Genomic DNA, 26,360 nt, shown 5'->3' with positions numbered 1-26,360 from the left:
CTCTACGCTGACAGCATGGAGCCTGCTTGGGATTCTGTCTCTCCCTCTCTCTTTGCCCCTCCCTGCTTGTGCTCCCTCTTTCAAAATAAACAAACATTTTAAAAAAATGCACACTGGTAAAGCACAGGTAAACGCACACTGTAAACACAGTTAATGCACATTGTTTGTGTAAGAAAAAGTAGGATATGTCAGCAGAAAATTTAAAATTAGATATCCTATATTTGGGTGCCTGGATCGCTCAGTTGGTTAAGTGTCTAACTTCGGCTCAGGTCATGATCTCATGGTTCCTGACTTTGAGCCTCACGTTGGGCTCTGTGCTAGCTGTGTTAGCACAGGTCAGAGCCTGGAGCCTGCTTTGGATTCTGTGTGTCCCCCCTCCCCCCACCCCACCCCTCCCCTGCTTGTGCACTGTCTCACTCCCGTCTCTCAAAAATAAATAAATATTAAAAAAAATTAAATATAAAATAAAATTAGATATCCTATATCTAGTACTTTAAAAATATGGATCTGGTGAAGAAGATAATAATAACAGAGGCCTGTTTATATTTAACCAGTTGTTGCTAATCTGTCTGAGTAAAAATTAAGCAATATACAGATGGCTATAAATGAAATACTTTCAAACTGAATAATATTAGAGTGTTCAGCTGAGTGAGAAAAATGACTATCTAAGTCAAGGGCAGACTAGTCTAGTCCTATGCTCCACACATGCTCACTAGATAATTATTCAGAGATTTTCAAGCTGATATGTATATATAGGGGTGGGGGGTGTTACACAGTTTTCCTGGTTTATTGAGATGTAATTGACCTAAAACATGGTATAAGTTTAAGGTGTACAACGTATTGGTTTGGTACACTTACATACTGCAGTGTGATTACCACCATAGTGTTAGCCAACAGCACTTTCACTTCATATAGTTACCGTTTCTTTTTTTACGGTGACAGCATTTCATGCACATCCTGGCCAACACTTGTTACCACGCGGCTTTCTGATAACAGCCATTCTAACACGTTTGAGGTGTTTCTCATTTTGGGTTTGATTGGCATTTCCCCGATGATGAGTGATGCTGAGCGTCTTCTGATCTACGTTGTTGGTCCTTCAGATGTCTTCTTTGGAAAAATAGCTATTCGGTTCCTCTGCCCAACTTGTTATATTTGAAAGGGAGACTTTCCAGAATTTGTCTCATTCGTTGTTTTAAAAAAGGAGAAATGGAAACAGACACTGTCAGCACCGCTTAAGCACAGATTGGAGACTTTGGCTGGGGACTGCAGAGTGGTTGGGTGCTTCCATCTAGTGGTAGTGTGTGTGAATTGCAGGATCAGAGACAAATGTCATCTTCAGTTCTCTTCAAGAGACAGCAAATGTGAAGCATTTGATGATGGATGCAGGTGCGTGGCTTTGATTTTCCTTTTTAATTTTTGTAGAGAGTAAAAGGGACTTCTTATCTATTATAATATCGTATGTATTCTCATCTAGTATCGGATGCCTTCGCTAAAGCATCGAGTGCAGCTTATATTTTTTTTTTCTGAATTAAAAGCCCAAAGTAAATGCTTGTGTTTAAAGCCCTCTTATAAACACTTTAGAAAGAGGATTCCTAAAATCAGCATTTTCCCATAACATTAATTTTTTATTCTCTGTAGTCTCTCCTGTGGCATAATATAAGAATGTGGATTAGAAGAGGCCTGTGGACATGGGCACATGGCTCCAATTGAAGAAACCAGGGGAAACCAGGGGGAATGGAGATGTATGTGGGGGAAACAGGAAGTTGCAGTAAAGCAGAGGGACAGTGGAAAGGGATGGCGGGAAGAATGGCCGCAGCCATAGAAGCCCCTCCCCCAATGCTTCAGGTCATTTCCTTCTGCTGAAGTTCCCCAGGGCCAGCTGGTTCATCATTCTGGACCTTTAGTGCCAGTCTCTGTGTAGACTACCCTCTTTTTTCCTTCATTGAGCTAATACCTACTTACTTTTTTCAAGATTCAGCCCACGTATCCCCCCTCCTCGGATGGTTCTAATGGTCATCAGTTTAGGTGACAACACTCCACGAATGTCACACCGTATGCATATTCCGAACCTGCCAATACTTTCTCAGCCCAGATGTGTGGGGAACATCCCTTTTCCCTTGAGGGTGGGGCTGGGGGTGGCCTCTGTCTGGGCTTGCTTGTCCCTGATGGTGAGCAACCACCTCCATGCATCTCAGAGCTGTAAGTATTACTCTCTGTGCCTGGAAGGTCAGGAAGTACGCCCCCGCTGAATGATTTGTTTGACTGTTTCCCAGTATTCTTAAGACAGGCTAATAAACTGGAAGTTGAACTTGTGTCCCAGTCGCCTAGCCCACTGTTTTCAGAACCCTTCTTTCCTCACTCGTCATGGGTTTTCTCTCTTTTGCTGATTTTTTCTTCTCTGTGCGACCCCCAAATAGGGGAGTGCTCCAGGGCTCAGGCTTTGGACCTCTTCTCTGTCCTGCCACCCACAGTGGTGCTTCTCAGACTGTCATGTGCCTTCCCCTCCCCTGGGGGTCTTGTTAAAAGACCCGATGAAAGTAGGTCTGGACCCAAGGCTCTGAGTTTCCAGGGGGCACATCCAGGCCAACAAGGCCCGGGACGGCCTTATCTCATCCAGTCTCGTGACTTTCTAACACCTTGGTGCCAGGTGCCAGGTTCTGTCTCCAGCATGGACCCCTCACCAGAACTCCAGACTTACGTATCCAGTCGGCTACCTGAGAGCTCCATTTGGATATCTAAAGAAATCTCAAACCCGGTATTTTGAAAATTGCACTAGTTGCCCCCCTTAAGATGCCCTCTCTGACCTCTGTGCCTACAGTTTCCCCCTTTCCGCATTTCTGTCCAGCCACAAGGTCTCCTCAATGTCCTCAAACAAAGCAAGCATGTGTAAGATGTTCCCGAAGGACACACTGCTTAAAACAAGAAAAAGAAATGAGAGCAAGTTAATTCTCGCCATCAGACTGATGATTTGTAATTGAATTTTGAAAATACCATATGACGTTGAACACAGCTTTGAAATGTATGCCGTCTTGTCTCGATTTAAAAAGCAATACGCTATTGTACTCAATTTTGTATGCAACAGTCTATATTTAGTCCTAGTTTAACAAAAGGTGTAGTCACCAGCCTTTCCTAATTTGCTAAAAACAAAAACGTGGCGTCATCTCACTGTTGTTAGGACCTGCCGTCCCACATCAGTAAAACGCACAGCGTTTACTTTCTGCTGGGTTAGTGCCGACAAAGCTGAGCGTAGTTATCGTTGATTTGAAATTGTCTTGCTTTTTACTGGGGATTCATATGGGCCAGTTTTTTCTTTTCTTTTCTTTTCAAGTAATAATGGGAGCAAGCTAGAAAGTGAGTATAAAAAGATACATAGCGAGAAGCAAGACTCCTTCCTGTCAGGCATCCCCTCTGACCAGATGATGGTGTGTCCAGTAGTAGTTCGTTGATTTCCTTTTTTTTAAAATTACTTTGCCTGTTTTATTTAAAAAAAATTTTTTTTAAATGTTTGTTTATTTTTGAGGGAGACAGAGTGCAAGCAAGGGAGGGGCAGAGAGAGAGGGTGACACAGGATCTGAAGCAGGCTCCAGGCTCTGAGCTGTCGGCACAGAGCCCGACACGGGGCTCGAACTCACAAACTGTGAGATCATGACCTGAGCTGAAGTCAGATGCTTAACCAACTGAGCCATCCAGGTGCCCCCAATTATTTTGCCTATTTTAATTGTTGACATTATGAAAGAGGTGAAAATCATGCTGTGAAATGCATACTCATGATGAAATTAAATTGTAAAAATGACCACCATGATGGGTGCTTTCTTAATCTCGAATAGAGGAGTCGTACATGGAATGTTGTCCAGGGTGGGAATCCTCTTGAGTTCAGAAAGCGCCTCCTCTATCAATTGGAGCCCCTCCAGTCTTACTGTGTTCCCACAAAGCGGGCCCCTGCACTTCTGCTCCGTGCCCGCCCTCCATCTTGGATGTGGCCCTCAAGCCCTCGGGTCAGCTTTTCCTTTGAGTCTCTTACCCTGTCTCCCTCAGTGATTTGCTCCCTGGTTCTGTCTCCCTCTCCCGTGACTCAGTAACCAGATTCTCATATTGTCCGCTTTCCGTGAGCAGGAACCGACCTTCCTGATGATCCTTCACATTGGCTTCCAGCTAGTCTCTCCTGTTCAGTAGGTGTTTACTGAGTGAACTTGCCCAACGTTTTTATTGGCCTCAGTGGCCAAGAGAATGGGTTATGGTGTCAGATCGTGGTTCTTGTCCCAAATCTACTGCTAATTAGTTGTGTGGACAAAGTTGCTTAATGTCTCTGGGCCCTTCTTCAGTAAAATGGAGCCCATGGTGGTACTTGCATCCTGGAGCCGCTTTGAAGGTAAAATGGGATTGATTGTGCAAAAAGCTCAGCGTGGGGGAGACGGCCCACGTGTCCACTGACAGGCGAGTGAATAGGCAGAACGTGTGTGTCCGTTGTGCTAAGTGCAATAAGCCAGATATAAGGACAAATGATGTATGAGTCCACTTACACAGATGTCTAGAGTTGGCAGATTCACAGGGACCACTGGGAAGGGGGAACTGTTGCCAGATGATTAGAGTTGCTATTTGGGGAGATGACCGGGTATTGTGATGGTTGCACAGCACTGTGACTGACTCTGATTAGGGCCACTGAATTTTAAACTTAATCGTTAGAAGGGCACATGGTACTTTATGTATTTTACTAGAGCTTAAAACAAATAATAACGTAGGGGTACCTGGGTGGCTCAGTCGGTTAAGCATCTGACTCTTGATCTCGGCTCAGGTCATGATCTCACAGTTCATGAGTTCAAACTCTGCATTGGGTTCTGTGCTGATGGTGTGGAGCCTGCTTGGGATTCTGTCTCCTTCTCTGTGCCCCTCACCAGCTTGTTGTCTTTCTCTCTCTCTCTCTCTCTCTCTCTCAACATAAATAAACTTAAAAAACCAATGTAGTATGCCAAAAATCACTGGATCATGTATTTTGAATGGGTGAGTTTTATGCTGTATGAATTCTATGTCAATAAAGCTGCTTTAAAAATCTTAGCCTAGCACCCGGCATGTGGTAAGTACCTAATAAATGGTAGTTGTAGTTGTCCTTAGTGAGTCACTGTGATTCCAATTTACATTAGAGGGGTATTTGATGGCTAAGTAAGGCTTTGTCTCTCTTGGGTTCTCCCCAACTTTCTCACCTCTCATTTCTGTACCGCAGAGTTATTGATTTAGGGGTCATGACTCCCTGCGACAAGATACTGAAGGCTGCCGTTGAGCACAAAGCAGGTACTGTGCCTCAGACTTCTGGGCCCTCCGAGTGTCCTTTCCCCTGTGTCTGTCTGTCAGTAAGTGGTGATGCCCCAGCCTATCCAACAGGTGCCAGCTCCTGTGGGGGGTGAGGGACTGCTTTCATTGTCATTGATGGTGGGGGTCGAATCAGTGAATAGGTGACTTTGAAACTCCTTGCAGCTTGGAAGATGGGGAATGAAACAGGCTTCTTATTACAGGGTTGCATTAGATATTTTCCTCCACATCTCATCGTCTCATCGTTTTTAATGTTTTTTTCAGATACCGTGACACGTCCAAGTCTGGGAAATCATGAACAATGTATTTTATTTGCATGGCTTCCCCCAACTGTGGAAAGTACACTGTTGTAACTTTAAGTTACAAATCCCATTTATTATGTAAAGCAAACAAATGGTAAATCGAAACTCCCCAGTCAGGAAAGATGTCTTACAATTAGAAATGGGGAGTCGATGTTAGTTAGGTCTCACGGTCTTTATTACAGAGTTGCTAAAATGAGTCTTCCATACTTCTCTGCTTTTGTCTCATCTTCATTCTCACTGTCCTTTCTTCTTTTTTGAAATACTAGATATAATAGGCCTGTCAGGACTCATCACTCCTTCCCTGGATGAAATGATTTTTGTTGCCAAGGAAATGGAGAGATTGGCCATAAAGATTCCGTTGTTGATTGGAGGGGCGACCACATCGAGGTAAGTCATGCTAATGAGCTCCTTGCTGTCCTTTAAATTCATTTAAATGCCAGTGTTTACAAACAGTGACGAAACCTGGGTTGTTTTTTATTATGCTTAGCTCATCGGCTCCTTGTTCTAGAAGCTCACGAGCTTTCAGTCTTCACTTGGACAAGAACCTGGGCCGGGACACTTCTGCAGCACACTGTAGGAAACTTCCTCTGTGATCTCCCCACCCTTTGTCTTTTTTGGGATTCCTTTGGCTTGTCATTGTCTTTTCCTTAATCCTCTCCCCTCCCATTCAGTTCCTGAGATTTCTGTTAAACTCTCCTCTTGAAATCAAGCCAGGTGGAGAAGGTGTATTTTTTGGCACAAAGACATTTCTTGAACTTTAGCCCACTCTCTGTCTTGAAGCAGGTGTCTGATTGAGTAATTACAGGTTCCCTTGAAGAAACTCCAGCCTGGAAATAGTTGAGGCAGAAGGCCAGCCTAGCAAGAACGAATCAGAGAATCACCTTGGGAAGTTGTTTCCGAAAGGGGGAACCTTTTGAGAACCTTTGGATTAAACAGTTTAGAGAGGAGAAAGTTCTAAGTTGGTCACATGGCCATTACAGAGTTTGTCAGATTTTTTCCTGGCTCATGATCATAATGATGTTTGGGGGGAAATATGTTAATTATGGGCACTGTTAGACTTTTTATGACATGTTCTTTATGCCCCATACTGTTTACTTTGGCAGGGAATAATGCCCAGGGGGAACACTGAACTTGATCCTACACTAGAAATGACTGTGCACTAAGCCGGGTTTTCCAGAAAAACAGAATCTGTAGGTTGTGTATACATTTTTTCTTTATGTAGATTTTATATATCACTTTGTATTATATTATTAATATAATACGTACACAGAGAGATGTATTTTAATAAATTGGCTCATGTGATCACGGGGCCTGGGAAGACTGACATCTGCAGGGAAGGTCAGAGGGCTGGAGTCCAGGCAAGAGCAGATGTTGCAGTCTTGATTCCAAAGGCTATATGGAGGCAGAATCCCTTCTTTCTCAGAGGACGTGAGTCTTTCCTCTTAAGGTCTTCAACTGATTGGACGAGGTCCACCCACATTATGGAGCATAATCTGCTTCACTCAAAGTTTGCTGACTTTTTTTTAAGTCTGTTTTTATTTATTTTGAAATAAATAAATAAGTGGGGGAGAGGCAGAGAGAAAGGGTGAGAGAGAAAGAATCCCAAGCAGGCTCTGCACTGTCAGCACAGAGCCTGATGCGGGGCTTGAACCCACAAACTGTGAGATCATGATCTGAGCCAAAACCAAGAGTCAGACACTTAACTGACTGAGCCACCCAGGCACCCCAAAGCCTGCTGGTTTAAATGTTAATCACATCTAAAAATTATCTTTACAGAAACATCTAGATTGGTGTATGACCAAAAACTAGATCCTGTGGCCTGGCCAAATTGACACATAAAATTAACCATCATCCCATTTATAATCTGAATGGATTATTTTCACAAGTAGTAACAGTGTTATATGTCATTTATTCACTAGGTATTTTTCATGCTTGAAGGACTCAATAAGGTGGCTGTTGTCGCTCACCTTGGAAAGCTGAGTTTGTTTTTCCCACCAAGGACTTACCCACTAGGATATGTGGCAGATTATTCTCCAGGGATGTGACCAACCGTTGATAGCTGGAGTTTCAATGAGCATAGTCTTGGGTAATTGATTATTTTAACGTGAATATTCATTAGCTTAGTAAAGAGAATGATAAGAGAACTTACAGACCTTTATGAGCATGAAATACTTTTGGGATCATGGTTGTAAAACAGAATAGATAAATATTTAAAGAAGCAGATGTAACGAAAGGTATTATGAGTAGGTAAATGTGATGTGCAAATTGGAACATTACAAAATAGTCCATTCTGTTATATCTTTTACCAAGTAAAAGCCACCAGATTAAAGAGGTTTTAAAAAAAAAAAAAAAATATCCAGAGGCAACATAACTACTTTCCTAAGATCCATCATAAGCAGAATTAGCCATCAGTGCCTCCTCACAGTTATAAGCTGGGATATCAAGTTAGAATTCATCAGATTGGAAGTCACCCACTGTCTCTCTGTGCGGTTGCAGAATTTCTGTTCTCGGGGTCTGGGGAAGGGCGCTGGGACAGCTGGGTCCCCTGACCTGCCAGAGTTCCTTCTTCTCTTTATGAGCTCTGCCTTCTCTGGTTCTGTTCTCTTCCATGCCTGTTGCTGTTTCCGGGAAATTACTTGGAAAATAAAAGCTAGTGGCAGTCCTTCCAGATAACCATTCCCTTCTCCATTGCGGTGCCAGAAACGCCTGTGCCGAATAGATTTCCTGTGCAATCTCTCAGAGCCTTGGTGTAACCCTCCCCCCTTCTGACTCCGTTCTAAAGTAGTGACAGTGGGTGAGGCCTCACTTAACGGTGCTTAATCCGGCCCTCATTATTTGAGTAAGCCCTTTGACTGAAATGTAGCAGGCATACAGAAAAGTGCACAAATCACAGATACACAACTTGATGAAAGTTTACAGAAATGAACCCCCGGTAACACTGCACTCTGGGAACTTTGCTGGGTGCCCCCACCCAGTCATCCTTTACGGCAGAAGTAACCACTGCCCTGTCACCGTAGGTTGGTTCTGCCCGCATGTCGGCTTCATATAAATGGAGTCCTGTGGCATGTCCTCTTTTGTGCCTAGCTTATTTTGCGCAGTGTTCTACCTGGGAGGCCCAAACCAGCGGTTGCAGTGGTTGCTGTTCCGTTGTGGTGCAATATTCCGTCGTATAATACACGGTGGCTTAGTCATCCGTGTGACTGTTGGCGGGTATTGGGTTTTTCCAGTTTGGGGCTGTTTGGAAGAATGCCACTTGCTGGGTCATACGCACATGATCATTGGCGTTAGACTTTGCTGGGTAGTTTTCCAAAGTGATTGTATTAATTTACGTTCCCACCGGCAATTATGAGAGTTCCAGTTATTCCACACCTTTTTCAATTTTATCCATTTTAGTAGGTATGTAATAACATCTTGGTATGGTTTTCCTTTGTATTTTCTTGCTGATCAATGATGCTGAGTACCTTTTCATGTGTATGTTGACTGTTAATGCTTTTTAGGTCTTTTTTTTTTTTAATTGGGTATTCTGCCTCTTTTCTTACTGACTTGTACATGTTTTTTGTTTATATTGGACGCAAGCCCTTTATTAGAAATATACGTTGCAAGTAGATTCTTCCATTATGGCTTGCCTTTTGCTATCTTAGTTGTATTTTTAAATAACAAAGTTTTTAATTTTCATGAAGTCTGATTTATCAGTCTCTTCCTTTACAGTTAGTGCTTTTTGCATCTGTGTAAGATGCCGTCTGCTCCTGGGAGAGTCAGCTTTGCTAGAAGGCATTCAGAGTTTGAATGTCTTAGAAGCCCTCTGAGAGCCCTTATTATTGCCTCCTGTAGACCTGTTGAGAGCTCAGCAGTGTTCCATTTTTTTCCTTTGCTAACTGTTCTTTGAGCGGGTGGCAGCTCAGGACTTCCAAGTTGTCACGAAAGAAGATAAGGAGGTATAACTCCGTGGCTCTTCCAGATCTCAGTGGCCTGTGGTGGCATGATAGAATTAGAATTGTACTCCCAAGACATTCACAGTGAGCCTTAAGGCTGTCTGGTGGATCCTTGGAGAAGCCGAAAGGACTGTACCGATTAGGGGTCATGTGGGCACGCAAATAGGCCCAGAGTTCCCTTTTGAACCCGTAGCCGTAAGAGAACGGAAAACCGAATATTCTCCTGTCTGTAATGCGTATGGTTTCGTGTCACAAACTGGAATTGACTTTAATGGCCATCTGGCCCTGTTAGCTACATACCTTCTCAAAGACACAAGTGTGGCAGTTAGCTTTTCTAAGTGGTTTAGAGCCAATAACTGCAAAGTGTCTTTTTCAGTTATTTTTTGTGAGTAATGGAGAATTCAGAAGGAATTCAGTGCCCAGAAATAGAGGTAATTTTCTGAACTTACATATTTTTTAATTGTTAGGAGGGAAGATGCTGAATGATGTAACTGTAGTGTTTTCCTCTTTGAGTTGGCTGCAGGGAACTTCGAAGCTCAGGCCTGGGTGTAGGATTTCAGGGACCCGACTTCTGCCTCTGACCCACTGCTCAGTGCTCGTGCCTTTATTTCCTCTCTCGTTTTTCTCACCAAATTCTAAGGTCTTATTTCTTATTTATTTGTGTGTGTGTGTGTGTGTGTGTGTGTGAGATGCTGCATTTAGGTAAAACATTTTAATTCTGGAAGGATAAGGCATGAAATAAATGCTTGGAGTACTTGTTCTTTTTCAGTGCTTTTCAAAAAGACCTTCTAAAGTTAACCCTGTCATGCCCATTTGGCAAGTATGAGAGGCGACTAACTGGGTCCCCGGCATTGGTGAGTGACTTAGCAGAGCCAGATTTGAGACTGAGCCTCAGGGGGCTAGCCCCGTGTTGTTGGTTTGTAGGAGGGCAGGAGGGATTCCAACATTATATATCTTTTCAGACTTCAGACAGAAGTCTGCCTCCAACTGGAGAGGGCCGCATAAATGGAAGCTTAGGAGAAAGTGGAATCAATATCATACCGTTTTATAAGGAAACCAAAAGTACTCTTGATGGCCAAGCAAGCACAGATTTAATGGCTGCCCTCATTTGGCTTTGTCATTTTTTTATGCTGGAAAGCAACACTGTGCTTTTATGTGGTGGTGGTGGTAGTGTTTTTAAAAAGTGGAACCCATCAGTTTCTTCTTGGTACCCTTGTCCAGAGATCACCAGTGCGAGAATGGCCGGAATTGCACAGAGAACGCTTGGATGCTTAATAAATATTAATTATGTTGACTTGAAGGTTTAAAACTGTACTGGTTCTCTTTAAGATAAATGTCAACTAAGTCACATTAGGCTTAGTGTTTCCTACAGGAACTCCATGCAGAATATACATTGAGGTACATTTGTGTGCTTGAAGAACTGACCACCTAAAGAAGAGGAAGCAAACATAGTCTCACTTATATTCTGTTGTCAAACTGGAAGCAGTTTCTTCTTTAAAATTTCCTGGGGCGCCTGGGTGGCTCAGTCAGTTGAGCATCTGACTTCAGCGCAGGTCATGATCTTGCGGTTTGTAGGTTCGAACCCTACATCGGGCTCTGTGCTGACAGCTCAGAGCTTGGAGCCTGTTTCAGATCCCGTGTCTCCCTCTCTCTGCCCATCTCCTGCTTGCGTGTGTGCTCGCTCTCTCTCTCAAAAATAAACATTAAAAAACAATTTTTTTTTTAATTAAAAAAACAAAAGTATTCCTACTATTTGAAAATCTTCCCCTGGGATGCCTGGGCGGCTCAGTAGGTTCAGCGTCCGACTTCGTCTCAGGTCCGTGAGTTTGAGCCCCGCATCGGGCTCTAGGCTGACAGCTCAGAGCCTGGAGCCTGTTTCAGATTCTGTGTCTCCCTCTCTCCCTGACCCTCCCCCGTTCATGCTCTGTCTCTCTTTGTCTCAAAAATAAGTAAACGTTAAAAAAAAAAAACTTAAAAAAAAAGAAAATCTTCTCTTTGTAGAATACCAAAGATATTTTCAAATCTTTGGTCCCTGGGCACGCAGCGGACACAAAACACGTCCTTGGGACGCAGTGGAGTTGGCGTGGCTGCTTCAGGACCACGGTCTGGTTCTCCCTGCTGCTCTGCGCCCCAGCGCCCGACTGTGGAAGAGTCTCTTGCACTCAGTGGCTTAAGCCTGCACTTCCATTCGATGGCTCACTTCCTGTGACTTCCGGCTTCTGTCCCCTGCTTCCTGTCCGTGTGTGGAGATACTTGCACAAAGGGGACAGGTGAAATGTCAGTCTTGTCTGTCTCACCGCAAATGAATTTTTAGTCATCCCTCAGAAGTCTATTAAAAACGCACACATACCTCAGGCTTCTCATATCCTCTTGGTTTTAAAAATTTCCTCAGTAGTCCACGCTTACTATTAGAACATGTCAGACACTTCAGAGGAACGTAAAGTAAAATTTATTCTCTCCCTTCCCGTCCTCCGTCCCACCTCCAGCCGCTGTATAACCAGTGTTGACACCTGAGGTGTATCTGGTTTTTGCTAAATGTACGGAAACTCCTGTGTAAGGTTGGAGGGTTAGGGCGGGTTGAGGGTGGTAGTGTGGTTTTTAAAACACAAACGTACTGTTTGGTATTTTGTTGTTTCCCCACATGGTAGCATAGTCTGGACATCTTCCCAAACGAAATGCATTTGGGCCAAGGGGGAGAATGTGAAAGCATCTGACGCGGGGAGGAGCTGCCTTGGGGGCGAACGTGGGTCCAGCAGAGACCGGCAGGGACGGCCCCCTCCCTGCCCGTCCTGGGGGATGTACGGCTGCCGCCCTTGGACGCGGCACTGCGGCCTGTGCTCAGGGCCCTGGTTTAACCGCAGTCGGGAGGGCACGCGGGTCCATCCTCACCCCTCACGTAGTGGGCCGTGTTCTGTGAGGCAAGAGCGGGTGTGTACCCTGTGCGGTAAGACTGAGTCCCCAGAGACGGCTTGCCGCGTACTTCAGTCAGGTCGTCTCAAGGACTGAAGCGTGTTCCTCACCGCTGATGTTCCCGAGTCTGGCAGGAGGGGTTTGGGGCCGAGCCGACGTTAGTAGAAGACTGTTGCTGCTTATGCCTCTCGGTTCCTTCGTGCCAAATTTATTCAGGGTCCGGGGCCCCTTATTACAAGTGCGAGGTGGGGTCGGGGCTGAGGGGCGTGGCCGGTGCGTCCTGGGCCCGCCGCCTTGGGTCTGGTTTCCCGGGCGCCCTGGCTGCCACCCCAGCTCATTTGGGGGAGGAAACGCAGTCTGACCTGTATGGCAGCCAAGGGCAGTCACCTGGGCTGGTGAGCTCCCTCGGTTCAGGCAGGCCGCTAATGAGTGCGGCGTCACGGTCTCATTCCCGAGGGCAGAGAGCTGAGGGCAGCGTCTTCCTCGTTTTGTCAGATTTCTCGTAGCCTGAGCCGACAGACCCCTGTCTTCTCCCCTTGGATTCCCCGTCTTAGGGTGGGGAGGAAGTCAGTCTTGTTTTACGAGGGACGCGTGAAGTTCGTTCTCTGGAAAGCACCCTGTGGAAACACGTTGTCTCTGATGGTTCCAGACAGGGGTCATGTGGGAGCTGTCAGCGCTGATGGATATGTTTTTCTTCCTGACCCCTCTTTTTAGAACCCACACGGCAGTTAAAATAGCTCCCAGATACAGCGCGCCTGTCATCCACGTCCTGGACGCGTCCAAGAGTGTGGTGGTGGTAAGTGTGGGGCCTTCCGTTATTTCCGCTATGTAAGGAGAGGAGAAAAGATTGTGTTCTGAATAAGGGGTATTTCCCAAGATGATCTTTTATTTTTGTCCAGTTCTACTAAAATATGTGAAAGAATGTGCGAGGGCTTGTTAGGATGGTGTCGCTGTGGTCGTCTGCATTGCTGGAGGGGGGCCAGGTGAGTGTGTCCTGTGCTTTCAGAGACCGAGTCTGAGTCACCGAGAAGCCCTGCCAGGATCCCTGTGACCTCGACACCAACCCAGAGGGAGAGAGATTTCAGCCACTTACATATATTTACAAGTGTGAACATATATTGTCTTAACTCCATGCCGAGGCTAGAAGGAATGTGGAATCTTTTAAACGACCTGTTTCCAGGTAGACATTTAATCTGGAATGGGCCGGTTGACCCTACCCAAAGAGAGAAGAACGTTCTCTAGATGTTCACCATCCAGAATAATAGATTCTTTTTCTCGGTGAATGTAATAAACCACTTTCCTGAGTGGTCTTTTAGGTTTTTCTCTGTCACTGAAGCCTAATGTCCTCTCTCGTTACGTGTTTCGTTATTTTCATTGACTAAGAGGACATCATAGCTGGAGGGAATCTGAACGACCATGTGGTCCAGTGGTTTCCAAGTTCGTTTTAGTGACAGAAAGCTTGTCTTCCAGTGATGTCTTACTTGGAAGCTCAGTACAGTATGAGTTAGAGCAGCCCCTCCTATCCGTCACCCCACACCTAGTTCTTGAAAGAGCACAATTTGAAAATTGCTAATCTGTGGGGGCGCCTGGGTTGGTTGAGTATGTGACTCGATTTCGGCTCAGGTCATGATCTCACAGTTTGAACTCGAGCCCCACATCAGGCTCTGTGCTGACAGCATGGAGCCTGCTTGGGATTCTCTCTCTGCCCCCCCCCCCCACTCATGCTGTCTCTGTCTCTCTCATGTAAATAAATAAAAACTTAAAAAAACACAACAGACCAAACCTGCTGATCTAGTCCAGCCTTCACATTTGTAGGTGAGGAGGGTTACCAAGGAGGGTCTGGTGATTTGTGAAACTATCAGGTGACATGGTGCAGCCCGAAGCTCGGGTGGCCACATTGCCTGAACCGTTTTCCAAAGACATCCTTCCAGATCTATGAATTTATTTATATGGAGGTTGTACAATAATTGCTAACTTTATTAAAAATTGATAGTGTGCCAGACACTGTGGTGAGTGCTTTACATGGATTTGTAATTTAATCTCCATGAAGCAGATACTCTCATTAACCATGTTTAGAGTAGAGGAAACAGGCACAGAGAGGTTAGCACCTCTCTTGAGGCCACATGTCTATCAAGCGGTAGGGTAGGGCGTGAAGGCCGGTGGTCTTACTCTCTGCTGCACGAAATGTGCTCCCATTAATGTTCAGTGATTCTTATTAAAAAGGATACAATCATTGGCTCCCAGGTGGCTGAGTCAGTTGAGCGTCCAGCCTTTTTTTTTTTTTTTTTAAGAAAATTATTATTGTTTAGTTTCTATTTTTAAATTGTTATAAACTTTAATTATTTAATAATTAGCGTGAATAATTTTATATTCATGCATCCTCCTCTGTGAACTGTCAAATCTTGCTGACCTCCTTATGAATATTTATAAACACTCTATATACATGACTTTGTACTTTTAATACTGTATGCTTCTTTTGTAGAAAGAGTTTTCTTTTTCTTTTTCTTTTTTTTTTCTGTTTTGAATTTACATCCAAACTAGTTAGCATATAGTGCAACAATGATTTCAGGATTAGATTCCTTAATGCCGCTTACCCAATTAGCCCATCCCCTCCCACAACCCCTCCAGTAACCCTCTGTTTGTTCTCCATATTTAAGAGTCTCTTATGTTTTGTCCCTCTCCCTGTTTTTATAATATTTTTCTTCCCTTCCCTTATGTTCATCTGTTCTGGAGCATCCAACTCTTGATTTCGGCTCAGGTCGTGATCTCAGGGTCGTGGGATTCAGCCCCATGTTGGGCTCTGAGCTGGGCCTGGAATAAGATATATTCTCTCTCACTCTCTTGCTTTCTCTGTCCCCTCCTTCCCGCTGCCCCTCCTCTGCTTGCACTTTCTGTCTCTCAAAAAAGAAAAAAAAAGATACGGTTAAATCAAACTGGAATCATAAAGTCACATTTTTATTTACTCTTGACGTAAACTAATGTGTAAATAAAGTAGGTGTCTCCAAGTTAGTTTCAGGACAGTTTTTGTATTTTATATTTGAATTGTGCTTCATAAGGAGCTCGTATGGAGTTCATAGTTGACTAGCCAGTGGACCTCTTTTTAAGGCTTGTTGCTATTTTCAAATACTAATGAATGACTGAACATTTCTCATATGGAGACCAGGCCCTTGGCCCTCTTCAAGTACATGGTGCTAGCATTGCATCGGGAGAGGACTTTGGCTGGGAGGAACCAGCCTCTGGATTCCATTTTGAGTTCCCTCCTTCGCCGTCTAGAAGAGCTAAGCAGTAAGGGCCGAGCGGAGAGCCAGAAGATGAGCACGGGCACTGGTGCTCCTTATGGGTCCGTCCACCTGGACCGCCAGCAGTGGTTAGTGCTTCTTGGGTCCAGAGAAGTGGCTGCCTTCTGAAATTACTCAGACATAAGTCCAACAGTAAGTTGTTTGGGTTATTGCTAGTGACGCTTTTCAGGATCAGTGGTACAGTTTGTTTAGGCCGATTTTTGGTTCTGTGTCTTCGGGCTCAGCTGCGAGACGCATGCCAGCGGCCTGTGCTCTGGGTCACTGGCGCAGGTGTTTGAAAGAGTCCCAAACATGGCAACGACCTGGTAGTTGGAGCTTTAGACCTCGGGATGCCCCTGCTTTCTTTCCTTTCTTCTTTTTTTTTTTTTTTTAATTTATTTTTGAGAGAGTGCAAGCGGGGGAGGGGCAGAGAGAGGGGGGCCGAGGATCCGAAGGGGGCTGTGCCGCAGTGAACCCGATGTGGGGCTTGAACCCACACACTGTGAGATCATGACCTGAGCCAAAGTCAGACGCTCAACCGATTGAGCCACCCAGGTGCCCCTTCTTTCTTTTTAAATAAACGAGGTGCCAGTATTTAGTTCTTTCTAAATTATAAAATATATTTTCAACTTATTCCCTCTCATTCACTGCTATTGTCACCAAGAACAAAGAATAAAAGGAGGAAGAGAGAAGCTGTGCTGTGTCCAAATGGTTGGCATGAAGACGCGTGACTGGGCTGTGGTTTTATGATGGAAAGATCATGAAGATTAGCCTGTATAATTGACCACAGACTTGTTTCCATCAAGCAAGTCAGACTGGGCATGGAGGGACTGGCTTGTCACTTTGGCTCTGGGAACAGGGGGCCCCCCAGGGTGTGTTCCGTCTTCCCAATAGTCGCTGTGGCAGCGTATGGTTAAGTTCTTTGGATGTTTAGAAAAGCAGGCTTTTGCCTTCTCAGAGTCTAAAACCTAGCAGAATGCAATATTTTAAACAATATTTTAAGACACTGGTTGCATGTACTTTGGGGAGCTGTGGAGTAGGCATCCCTTTGCTGTTTTCATTGAGCTCTGCTGGTTTTCCTAAACGGGGACTCCATTGAGCCGAGGTTAATGTAAGGCTGGGAGGTACCCTGTGGTGTGAACACCATTCAGGAGCCTGTTTTTAGGCTCACCGCAAGGGTCTTTTCTCATTAGGTTCCTTAAGAAAGTGGTCTGGCTTTGTACTAACTCTTCGGGGATCGGGTTGCTGGTAGAGATGCTTAGAAAAGTCACACAGAATCATAGACACTTAAAGCCGGTGGGCCCTTGAGCCATCGTCCGGCCTGCCCTGCTCAGTTTCACGTCATGGTTCTCGGCTTCCCTGCCCTCGTGTGTGTGTGTGTGTGTGTGTGTGTGTGTGTGTGTGTGTGTGTTGGGGGGGAGGGGAGGGGGCGGAATCCAGCTGGAGGCGCAGGGGTGGGGCGGTGCCTCGTCGTGAAGTGATCGTGATCAGAAGCAGCCATTTCTTGTTTTTGAGCTTTGGTTTTGGCTCTACTTCCACCAACTTGATAATGCTGGTCACAAATAATATTTCGCAGATCCTAGCTTTACAGTTTACCGAGTAGCCTCGTATTTGTCAGGTGACGGGTTTCTGTTCTTTTCTTAGCCAGTCATAGTTGACTGTGAAGATTAGCCTCATTCCTTCAGCAAGAGTTTAGTGAGGAGGCGCCCTGCACGTGTCAGGCACAGAACTAGAAACCAGGGACACGGAGTGGTTAAGGCGCAGCCCTGCCCTCAAAGGGTTTGTCCTCTAGTGAGGCAAGGAGGTACATAGACAGGTACTAAAAGCCTGAGGTAAATGCAGTGATGAAGACGTGAACTGGGTATCTTTGAAACACTGAAGAGAGGAGCCTAACTAGTGTGCTGTGTCGGTCCCCAAGACCACGCTCCCCTTCAGTGATTTGCCAGAAGGACTCACAGAACTCAGAAACACTGTTATAATCATGGCGGATGGCCACGAGTCAGCAAAGGATGTAAAGGGTGGAATCCAAGCAGGACCAGGCACCAGCTTCCTGGTGTCCTCTCCTAGCGGAGTCACGTGGCCAGTGCTTAATTCTTCCACCAGTGATGAGTGACACCGTGTACGGGGGGCATTGCCAACCAGGGAGGCTCTCTTGAGCCTTAGTGTCCAGGGCTTCTGTTGGGAGTCAGTCACGTAGGAGTGCTTTAATGACCTGACTGACCTTAGTTACCAGAACCTTAGTTACTCCAGAGGTCAGACGGATACAACATGAATAAGGGGGCCCCCTTCGTCCCTAGTCACGTTGTTAGTTAGCATAGACCATCCAGGGTGGCCCAGGGCTCCATGTAGACGAAGTGTCTCATCAGGCAGGACATTTCAAGGGCTTAGAGCTTATCTCTCAGGAACCATGAAGGGCTTTCTTTCGAATGTGTGAGATTTGGACATCCTAGGTCCACTGAGGCAGCTCTTAACTGCACACCCCGGCAGGAGTTCATGAAGCTGGTGAAGGGAGGGGGGATGACGTTGACAAGGGAAGCTTCCTGAAGGAGGTGTCGCCAGCACTGACCAGTGGTGTCCATATTTTATTTATCTCCTTTTGCTCCTCTGTGGTTCTTGAACTTTGATCTTGCATTTTCAGTGCTCTCAGCTATTAGATGAGAATCTCAAGGATGAATATTTTGAGGAGATCTTAGAAGAATATGAAGAGATCAGACAGGACCATTACGAGTCTCTCAGGGTAAGTGACAAATACCTGCTAGTTTGGGTATTAAACCGATCCTGCATTTTTTTTTAAAATGTGACTTCACTGTTTAAAGGAGGGCAACAGGTTTAGCATCATTTTAGAGAAGCCTTGTTTTCATGTTCAAATCAGAATTCTCTGGTGTCGAAGTTCCTGATAACTTGGGGTTATACTAAAACTAATTTCATTTATTCCACCAAACATTTATCGGGTACACAGTAGGTGTTAGGTGCTGTGCTAGACAGCAGAGCTATGAGAATGAATAAAACATATGCAGCGGGAGAACGGAAACTGAAGCAGCGTATAGAAAGTGACTCCCACGGATCCTTGTTCTTGAAATAATGGAAGAAAATGACATTAGAGGGGACCGTTGTCCGCCTCTCTCCCTGACTGCCCAGCACGGACTGTGCAGAGCAGTGTCTCAACAACTGCCCTTCTCTAGATAAGCTTCAGGGGTTCCTTGGAAAGGAGGCATAATCACTCTTTAGAAGTCACTGGAATATTTCTTCCTGGTTCATCTGCCTGTTGGGCCTTGTGCGGAGAGGGGTGCATTTGGGGGGTGGCGAGGCAAGCGAAATGAGACAACAAACAGCAGGAAGAAAAGAGGTGTTTGTGAGATGGTGACCAGCCCAAGATACTGTGGCTGGCGTTCCGCCTCTTAGGTTTGCTCACAGTTGAAAATTTCTTAGTTTTGCCCTCTGGTCCAGGGGGCGGTCAACGGCAGGCCAGATAAGCCTGGCCTCAGGTATTCTAGAAGCACCGGCAGGACACCGCTCTGAGAAGGGCACAGGTCAGCTTTGTATCCACCTATCAATATTTAATGGGTATTTATTGAATCTTTACTCTCCATTGTTCTGGTGCTGATGTGAAGCCCTCACATTGGGTGGCAAAGGAAGAACTTTTCAGGAAATGAATTTTCATTAATGGAAGCATTTGTGGGGTTTTTTTTTCCTTTTCCTTTTTTAAATAAAACATGTACTAGCTTTTCAGACATACTTTCATAGTAGCAGCTGAAAAACTAAGCGTCTCTGACTAAATAACTTCTCTTTTTTCATAGGAGAGAAGATACTTAACCTTAAGTCAGGCTAGAAAACACGGTTTCCATATGGACTGGCTGTCGGAGGCTCCTCCAGGTCTGTTGGACTGTCAGTTGGAGAAAGGCTGTGGGTGATAATGTGACCGGAGAGACATTTGCATTTAGCTGGCTGGGAATCAGGCAGCTGGAGATGCTTTATCGTGTCTAATAATGGTGATGAAGGACATTGATGATTGAAAATGAAAGGAAACAGGTACCATTTATGGAGGACCAAACTATGTCCTGAGACCGCTTGGAGTGTCTGAGTGCTTGACACAACCCCGAGGTGAATGTGCCGTTATCCCCGCTTAAATGTGAAAACCCCGAATTTCGGGTAAGAGCCCGAAAGGTTATTGGGTTCTATCCCTGGTCTGCCCCTTCTAACCCACACTCCCTCCTCTGTGCTGTGCTCAATTTCCACCCCCCACCCCCCCCAAGCCTGACGCAGGTTCTGGGTGGTATAGTCACTGAGTGGCCTGGGTCACAGGCCAGGCCCCAGGACCGATGTGTAGTTCTGAGATTGAAGATGCCCTCACACTGAACAGAACTTTAGAACATTGCGGCAAAGCTGGAGCTCCTGTTTCTTGTTCGCTCTCTCCCATTGTCTCTCTGCATGCTTCCCTCTTTTTGTTTCTTTTATTTGTTTTTTTTCCCCTTATTTCTAGCCAGCTCTCTTGCCTGATAGAGGTGTTCACGAGGGAGTAAAATATGGAGGATGTTTGACACGCTCAGAGAGGCATGAGATACACACGCACAGCCCAGACAGGGTGAACAGGGGTTGTATTCATTGAATCTGTATCTCCAAGGTAATACCTCAGATCCGCTCTCCTTGCTCACAACATCTGTGTTCTGCGGCTCCTTGGCTGACTTGAGAGCATTAAATTGGAAATGTAGGTGAGCTCGGTTCTGATTTCAGTCCTGCTGAGCCCGCTGTGGTTTAGTAGGAGGAATGCCACGTCAGGAGTCGGGAGGCCTGGTTCTCACCCCACTTTGCCTCCCGGCTGCAAATCACTGACCTTGAGCATCCTGCATCCATGTTCGACCTCTTCTGATGTGTAAGAAGGAGTCACCCTGTGAAAGGTTGTAAGGATAAGAAAAGATAAACCTTCGAAAAATGTAAATAACTATATAGTCTATTATTTTCTCTTTACCTTTCACTGTGAAATTGGAAAAGTCTCATAAGGGAAGTCCATTTTAACCAAGTCAGACATCCAGACACAGTTCAGTGGGGACATTCCTCTGAAGGCCCACGGTGCCAGGCAGCAGTCGAACGGCCACTTGTCCCCAGTGCGGGGCCTCTGCGAGGCTCTGGACCTGCTGCTTGAGAAGATCGAGGCGCTGACGTACAGCCCTCAGAAATGTTTTTGAGGACACCCCAGTCTTAGACTAGTTGCAGGAAGTCAGGAAAGGGAGACAGAGGGGTTCTCTCAAGGTCGTTGGCGGTAAAATTCAAGACTGACATCCCTCAGTGACTGTGACAGGGCATTTCTCCCTGCCTTTCTAGGCAAGAGGAGACATTCATCAGGAGGAAATCTGTAGTTTCTTTTGTCTGTCAAACGAAGCAACATACTGGAATATGATGAAGAAGTGATTATTCTCAATAGTAAAAACACGACCAGGAACAAATGAGAAAGAGCTACTGCGAACATGTGTGAAAAGATAGCGATTTCCAGGCAAGACTAAGCAGCAGCTCGCTCTTTTCCTGTACTGCTGCCTCACGTCCGCCTCTTACCATCTGACGAGACAAAAGTGCTCTTGGGACTTCGGTCCCAAGCACCTGAGATGGGCAGGATGGTGTAAGTTCTCTGACCCTATTTACAGACCAGGAAACTGAGGGCCAGGAAGCTCGTGTGTGGGCATCACTTCCGACTCCGGCCAGACCCCGCTGACCCCGCTGCAGGCAGGGTGCCGGTGTGCTGCTCTTCTTCATTCCTCATCATTATTTTTTTTTTTTTTTTCAATATATGAAGTTTATTGTCAAATTGGTTTCCATACAACACCCAGTGCTCATCCCAAAAGGTGCCCTCCTCAAAACCCATCACCCACCCTCCCCTCCCTCCCACCCCCCATCAACCCTCGGTTTGTTCTCAGTTTTTAAGAGTCTCTTATGCTTTGGCTCTCTCCCACTCTCACCTCTTTTTTTTTTTTTTTTTTCCCTTCCCCACCCCCTGGGTTTCTGTTAAGTTTCTCAGGATCCTCATCATTAGTTAACTCGGGTCCTGTTTTACACTCACGGGGTGTGAAGCACAATATGTCGAACGTCCACGAATACCGCCAGCCACCTCAGAAATAACCTGGTGCCCATTTTAAAAACAAAGCAATGCCGGGGCGCCTGGGCGGCTCAGTTGGTTAAGCGTCAACTCTTGATTTCAGCTCAGGTCATGGTCTCACGGTTCATGGGTTCGAGCCCCACGTGGGGCTCTGCACTGACCGTGCGGAGCCTGCTTCGGATCCTCTGTCTCCCTCTCTCTCTGCCTCTCCCCTGCTCGTGCGCTCTCTCTATTTCTCAAAAATGAACATTAAAAAAAACCAGTACATAAGTGGTTGAAGCTGCTTGTGTGCCCCTCCCTCCCCTGCACAATCCCGAATTTGATGCCTTGTTTCTGTGCGTGTCCTTATACTTTGCCCATATACACATGTATCAGTGGGAAGTGGAGATTGCTGATTCTTGTTTTCACACTTCTGGTAAGTGGTTTACCTTATGTGTCTCTCTACAGTGGCATTTACTTTAGTATTGTTTCCGTCTGTACAAGTGAAGAGAAACCCAAGTCTTTTCTCTTTGACCAAAGGGCAGAGGGAAGAATTTTTAAGGGCCGGTGTAGACAGCTGTCTGGGAAGGGTAGTTTTATTTAAGATTGACTGCAAAATTTACAGTTCCCCTCCTTGTAAAGCAGCTCCTGTGGGTGACTGCGGGGAGAGAGAGTGTGGGGCCCCCGGAGCAGTACAGAGCTGGCCCGGGAGGCATGGCACAGACCCCTGCCGTGCGCGTTAGGCGCTTAGCCCCAGGCTGCGGCATCCGTGTGACATGACTACTTCACTTTTACAGTGAAGCCCACGTTTCTTGGGACTCGGGTCTTTGAAGACTACGATCTGTGGAAGCTGGTGGCCTACATCGACTGGAAGCCTTTCTTTGATGTCTGGCAGCTCCGTGGCAAGTACCCGAATCGGAACTTTCCCAAGATATTTAAGGACAAAACTGTAGGTTCGTTCAGCAGACCCTTCCTTTCTGCACGGATACTCGAGACACAGTGTTGGGACTTTGAAGGGGAGAACAGGTGGAGAGCCGAGAGTTCAGATGCTGTGGGAGATGGTTTCTCGTTGTGGTCTAACGTGTGGGGTGTTGTTTACCTCTTCGGTGGCTTGAAGCTGCTAGATGGGTCTTTATGGACTGTAGTTGGCATTTCATTTATCTCTTCTTTAATAAGCCAGGCTCTTTGTTGGGCACCGGGAATAAACACACCCCTGCCTTCTGGGATGTGGCCAGTAGCTGGCATAGCCGACGGCGATGGGCGGTTCCCACGTGGCATGCCGAGCTCCTGCCGTGGGGCTGAGCCCAGGGCTTCTGTGGACCCAAGATGAGACAGACCTCAGACTGGGAGGTCAGGGGAGGCTTCCTGGGGGGGGGGGGGTGGGGGGGTGGTGTTTGAACTGCTTTTGGAAGAGCACAGGGGAGTTACTGAGGCTGGGACTGGGGATGTGAGACAGCACCGGAGAAGAGGACGTCCCAGGCAGAGGAGACAGCACGGAAAGGCACAGTCACAGGTGCCCATTTGGGGAAATGCCAGGAGTCTCTTGCTCCTGGAGCACTGGTCAGGGGAGGGGATTTGGGGCGATCAGCAAGAGAAGTGGGGGTGAGTGGAGTTGTAGCCCCACCCCTAGAACCTGCCCCCAAAGGCCTGGGTTCACGGTGCCAAGCCAGTCAAAGGATCAGGAAAGAGCCAGATGAGAGCAAGGTGGCAGGTGGCCTGCTGGAAGTGTGGGGTCAGGGCAGTCCCCACTGTACGGGGGACAACTGTGGGAGGCCCCTGAGCTGGGGCCACCTGTGTGCGGTGCTAAAGCCACTTAAGAGGGCCTGGGCCACACTTGCCTCTGCAACCTGTCCCACATCCCCAGAGGCCCCTGGGAGGTCGGTGGGGTGATGGGCACACGAGCAAGGTCGGCGAGGAAGGGTCTGGCCTGCCCTGTCTGGTGACTGTGCTGGGAGCCACACGTTAGGCTCTCTGCCTCTTGCCGCCTGGAGGCACGTCAGTGGTTTGTGCTGGGGAGACGGGCGGGACATGTGGTCAGCAGGAGCCACCAGCCCCCAGCCGCTCCCCTTAAGTCGTGCTGCTCACAGGCACCAGTGCAGTATTTGAGGGGAAAGGAGGGTGACCAGAGACGATGGCTCAGGAGGGGTGGTGGCTTGAGGAAGAAGTGGTTTTCGCTGACGATCATTGGCTCTCTTAGGTGAATTCTTAACGGTGTTTTCCTAATAGGTGAAGAGGCCAGAAAAGTCTATGATGATGCCCAAACCATGCTGACGGCGCTGATTGCTCAAAAGAAGCTCCGAGCCAGGGGCGTGGTTGGGTTCTGGCCAGCGCAGAGCGTGGGAGACGACATCCACCTGTACGCGGAGGGTGCGGAGCCCCAGGCTGCAGAGCCCATCGCCACCTTCCACGGGCTCAGGCAGCAGGTACGGAGCCGCACTGACCACCCCGCTGCTGCTGCTTTGGTGGAAGCACTGAAAAAGCGTAAATAAGAATTAAATAAGTCTGAGCTTTGTGCAAATGACAGGGCTGCCCCAGCTCCCCCCCAAATGACCATGCACAGGCCCGAGGCCAAGGCGTTTGTGAGGACGATGGAGAGAAGCAGCCAGTGTGGGTGGAGAGGCTGGCCCCTCGGGCACCGGCGGGACTCATGGGTGAGGAATGCCGCCGTTGCCTCGGTCGTCACACACAGACGCACATCTTGTTCCAAAACCTGGGTTTGCAGGCATGCGTGTTATTTAAAACAGGCTGGGGGCTCCCTTTCTGAAGGGGAAGACAGGTGGGGACAAACATTTGCTGCATGTCTGGGCGGTGCCAGGTGCTCTAGAGGTGCTGAATGGACCATCGTGTTTCACATCCACACGGCCTTGCTGCGGGCAGTCCACATCTCCATCCTGCAGGGGCAGGAACGGAGGCCGATGGGATGGAACTAAGTGCTTAGCATCCAGAGTGTGAACCCGGCCTGTGCGCGCTGGCTTCCCTCAGCACGGCCGCCTCTCATGCTCACCCTGTGACAGTACAGACGTCCTGTGTGTGTCCCATAGCTGCTACAAAATACAGTTGTCCCCATCCAGAATTGGAACCAGGATGCACCAGGGTCGTTAACAAAGGGTCGCGGTGAATTACCCTGTGTCACTACCGTTTCGGGTCGTTCAGAAGCAGAGCAGTGTTACTGCTTTTAATCATCACCGCGATGTGTTTCATAACGATAGTGTTTTAATGGTCACCGCATCTGAAGGGCTTCTTAAACTCGGGACGTGAAATGATGCCACGATAGGATCACCAAAGGCAGCTGTACCATTCCTGTATGCACGGGGTGCCGACACCATAGGCCGCAAGGCAGCAGGCTCCACGTTCCCGCCCCTGCTCGCTAGGGAGCTGGTCGCTTGGCTTTCTCGGGTATGATTCGGCTCGAAGGCCTCCGCCCAGTTTCTCATCCTTCAGGTCCTGCGTCCTCTGATCTCTTGTTACGTCCAACCATTCATGTCCTAACCAGGCAGGCTGTGTCAGGGCGTTTAGTGTAATGACTTCTCAATGTGCATTTAGTACCCATTCCGATAGCTCTTTCTTCCAGCACTCCGGAAGATTCTGGCTGCTCTGGGAGTCTTCTGTCTCAGTGGCTCTGGTGGCTGTCTCTTCTTAAGTGCTGTGGGGCTCTATGACCTGTCTCCCCTTGTGGGGCCGGGAAGCTTTGTGTCTCCCTCTGGCTTTTGTTAGCAGAGAATGAGAGAATGTACAGCTGGAGAGCCACTTCTCCCCGCATAGCCGTCCCCGTCCCCGAGCTTGGTGACATTTCCACAGGCTGTTATCAAACACCTTCTGGCCGGCAGCCGTTTAACCACTTCCTGCCCAGCGTCGGTGAAGCTGTGCTTGTTTCCAGGGCCAGCAAGCAAGTGAGCCCTGTAGCTTCTGGTGCCGCCCACCGAGTCCCTGACTGGTCCTGTGCCCTACGGCAGTCAGGGGTATACACTGCGGTGCCGGACCCCGCCCCTGCCGCCGTCTGACGCTGGGCTACCGGTCACGCTCTGTCTGCCTCAGCTTCCTGGCTGTGAAACGGAGCTGGTGGCATCACGTATTTCCTTCACACGGTTGTTGACGGCCTTAAATCAGTGAATTCCTGTCAAGCACCAGCCACGAGTGTAGTGAGCACTCAGTAAATAGCAGTTTCAGGTGTTTACCTTCTCCGTAAGTATTTGTGGATTGTGAAATGTGTTTGAGACCTGATTTGTCAGTGGGGTGAGAGGCGAGACTCTCAGAAGCCGGTCCGGCTCAGTGCTCAGTTTGGTTCCAGGCTGGCCCAGGCGCGTCCTCGGCCGTCTCCTGAGCCACTGCCACGGTGGGCGGTACGTGGCCCTTGGCTCGTGGCCGGGAGCTTGTCGAGCCGTGTCCGTCAACGTGAAGCAGAGGCTTGTGCATTTGGTGGGTCCCTTTTGGATGCCGCTTCAGGGTCTAGTGTTGATCTGGAATTGGAAACACTTGTGGGGAAATTTTTTCTGATATGAATGCTTGAGGTTCCAGTTTCTAGCACGGTGCCTGGAGGCACTCGGGAAATGTTTGGTCCATGTGTGAGTGA

General features: G+C 47.3%; 1 protein-coding gene across 3 annotated transcripts in view; it reads left to right on the top strand.

Moving 5' to 3' along the window:
* The window catches only part of MTR (5-methyltetrahydrofolate-homocysteine methyltransferase), a 130,971-nt gene that overhangs the window by 71,728 nt on the left and 32,883 nt on the right, over nucleotides 1-26,360 (top strand). For all 3 annotated transcript variants that reach the window (XM_042909233.1, XM_042909232.1, XM_042909234.1), the window contains exons 23-29: nucleotides 5,219-5,286; nucleotides 5,873-5,993; nucleotides 13,163-13,244; nucleotides 18,365-18,463; nucleotides 19,524-19,599; nucleotides 22,588-22,743; nucleotides 24,017-24,213. In XM_042909233.1, the coding sequence (XP_042765167.1) occupies nucleotides 5,219-5,286; nucleotides 5,873-5,993; nucleotides 13,163-13,244; nucleotides 18,365-18,463; nucleotides 19,524-19,599; nucleotides 22,588-22,743; nucleotides 24,017-24,213 (799 nt within the window). The remainder of the gene's footprint in view (nucleotides 1-5,218; nucleotides 5,287-5,872; nucleotides 5,994-13,162; nucleotides 13,245-18,364; nucleotides 18,464-19,523; nucleotides 19,600-22,587; nucleotides 22,744-24,016; nucleotides 24,214-26,360) is intronic.

The sequence above is a fragment of the Panthera leo genome, chromosome D2 (assembly GCF_018350215.1).
Source record: "Panthera leo isolate Ple1 chromosome D2, P.leo_Ple1_pat1.1, whole genome shotgun sequence".
Lineage (NCBI taxonomy): Eukaryota > Metazoa > Chordata > Mammalia > Carnivora > Felidae > Panthera > Panthera leo.
The sequence above is the reverse complement of the archived record's forward strand: the minus strand, read 5'-3'. Positions and strand labels throughout refer to the sequence as shown.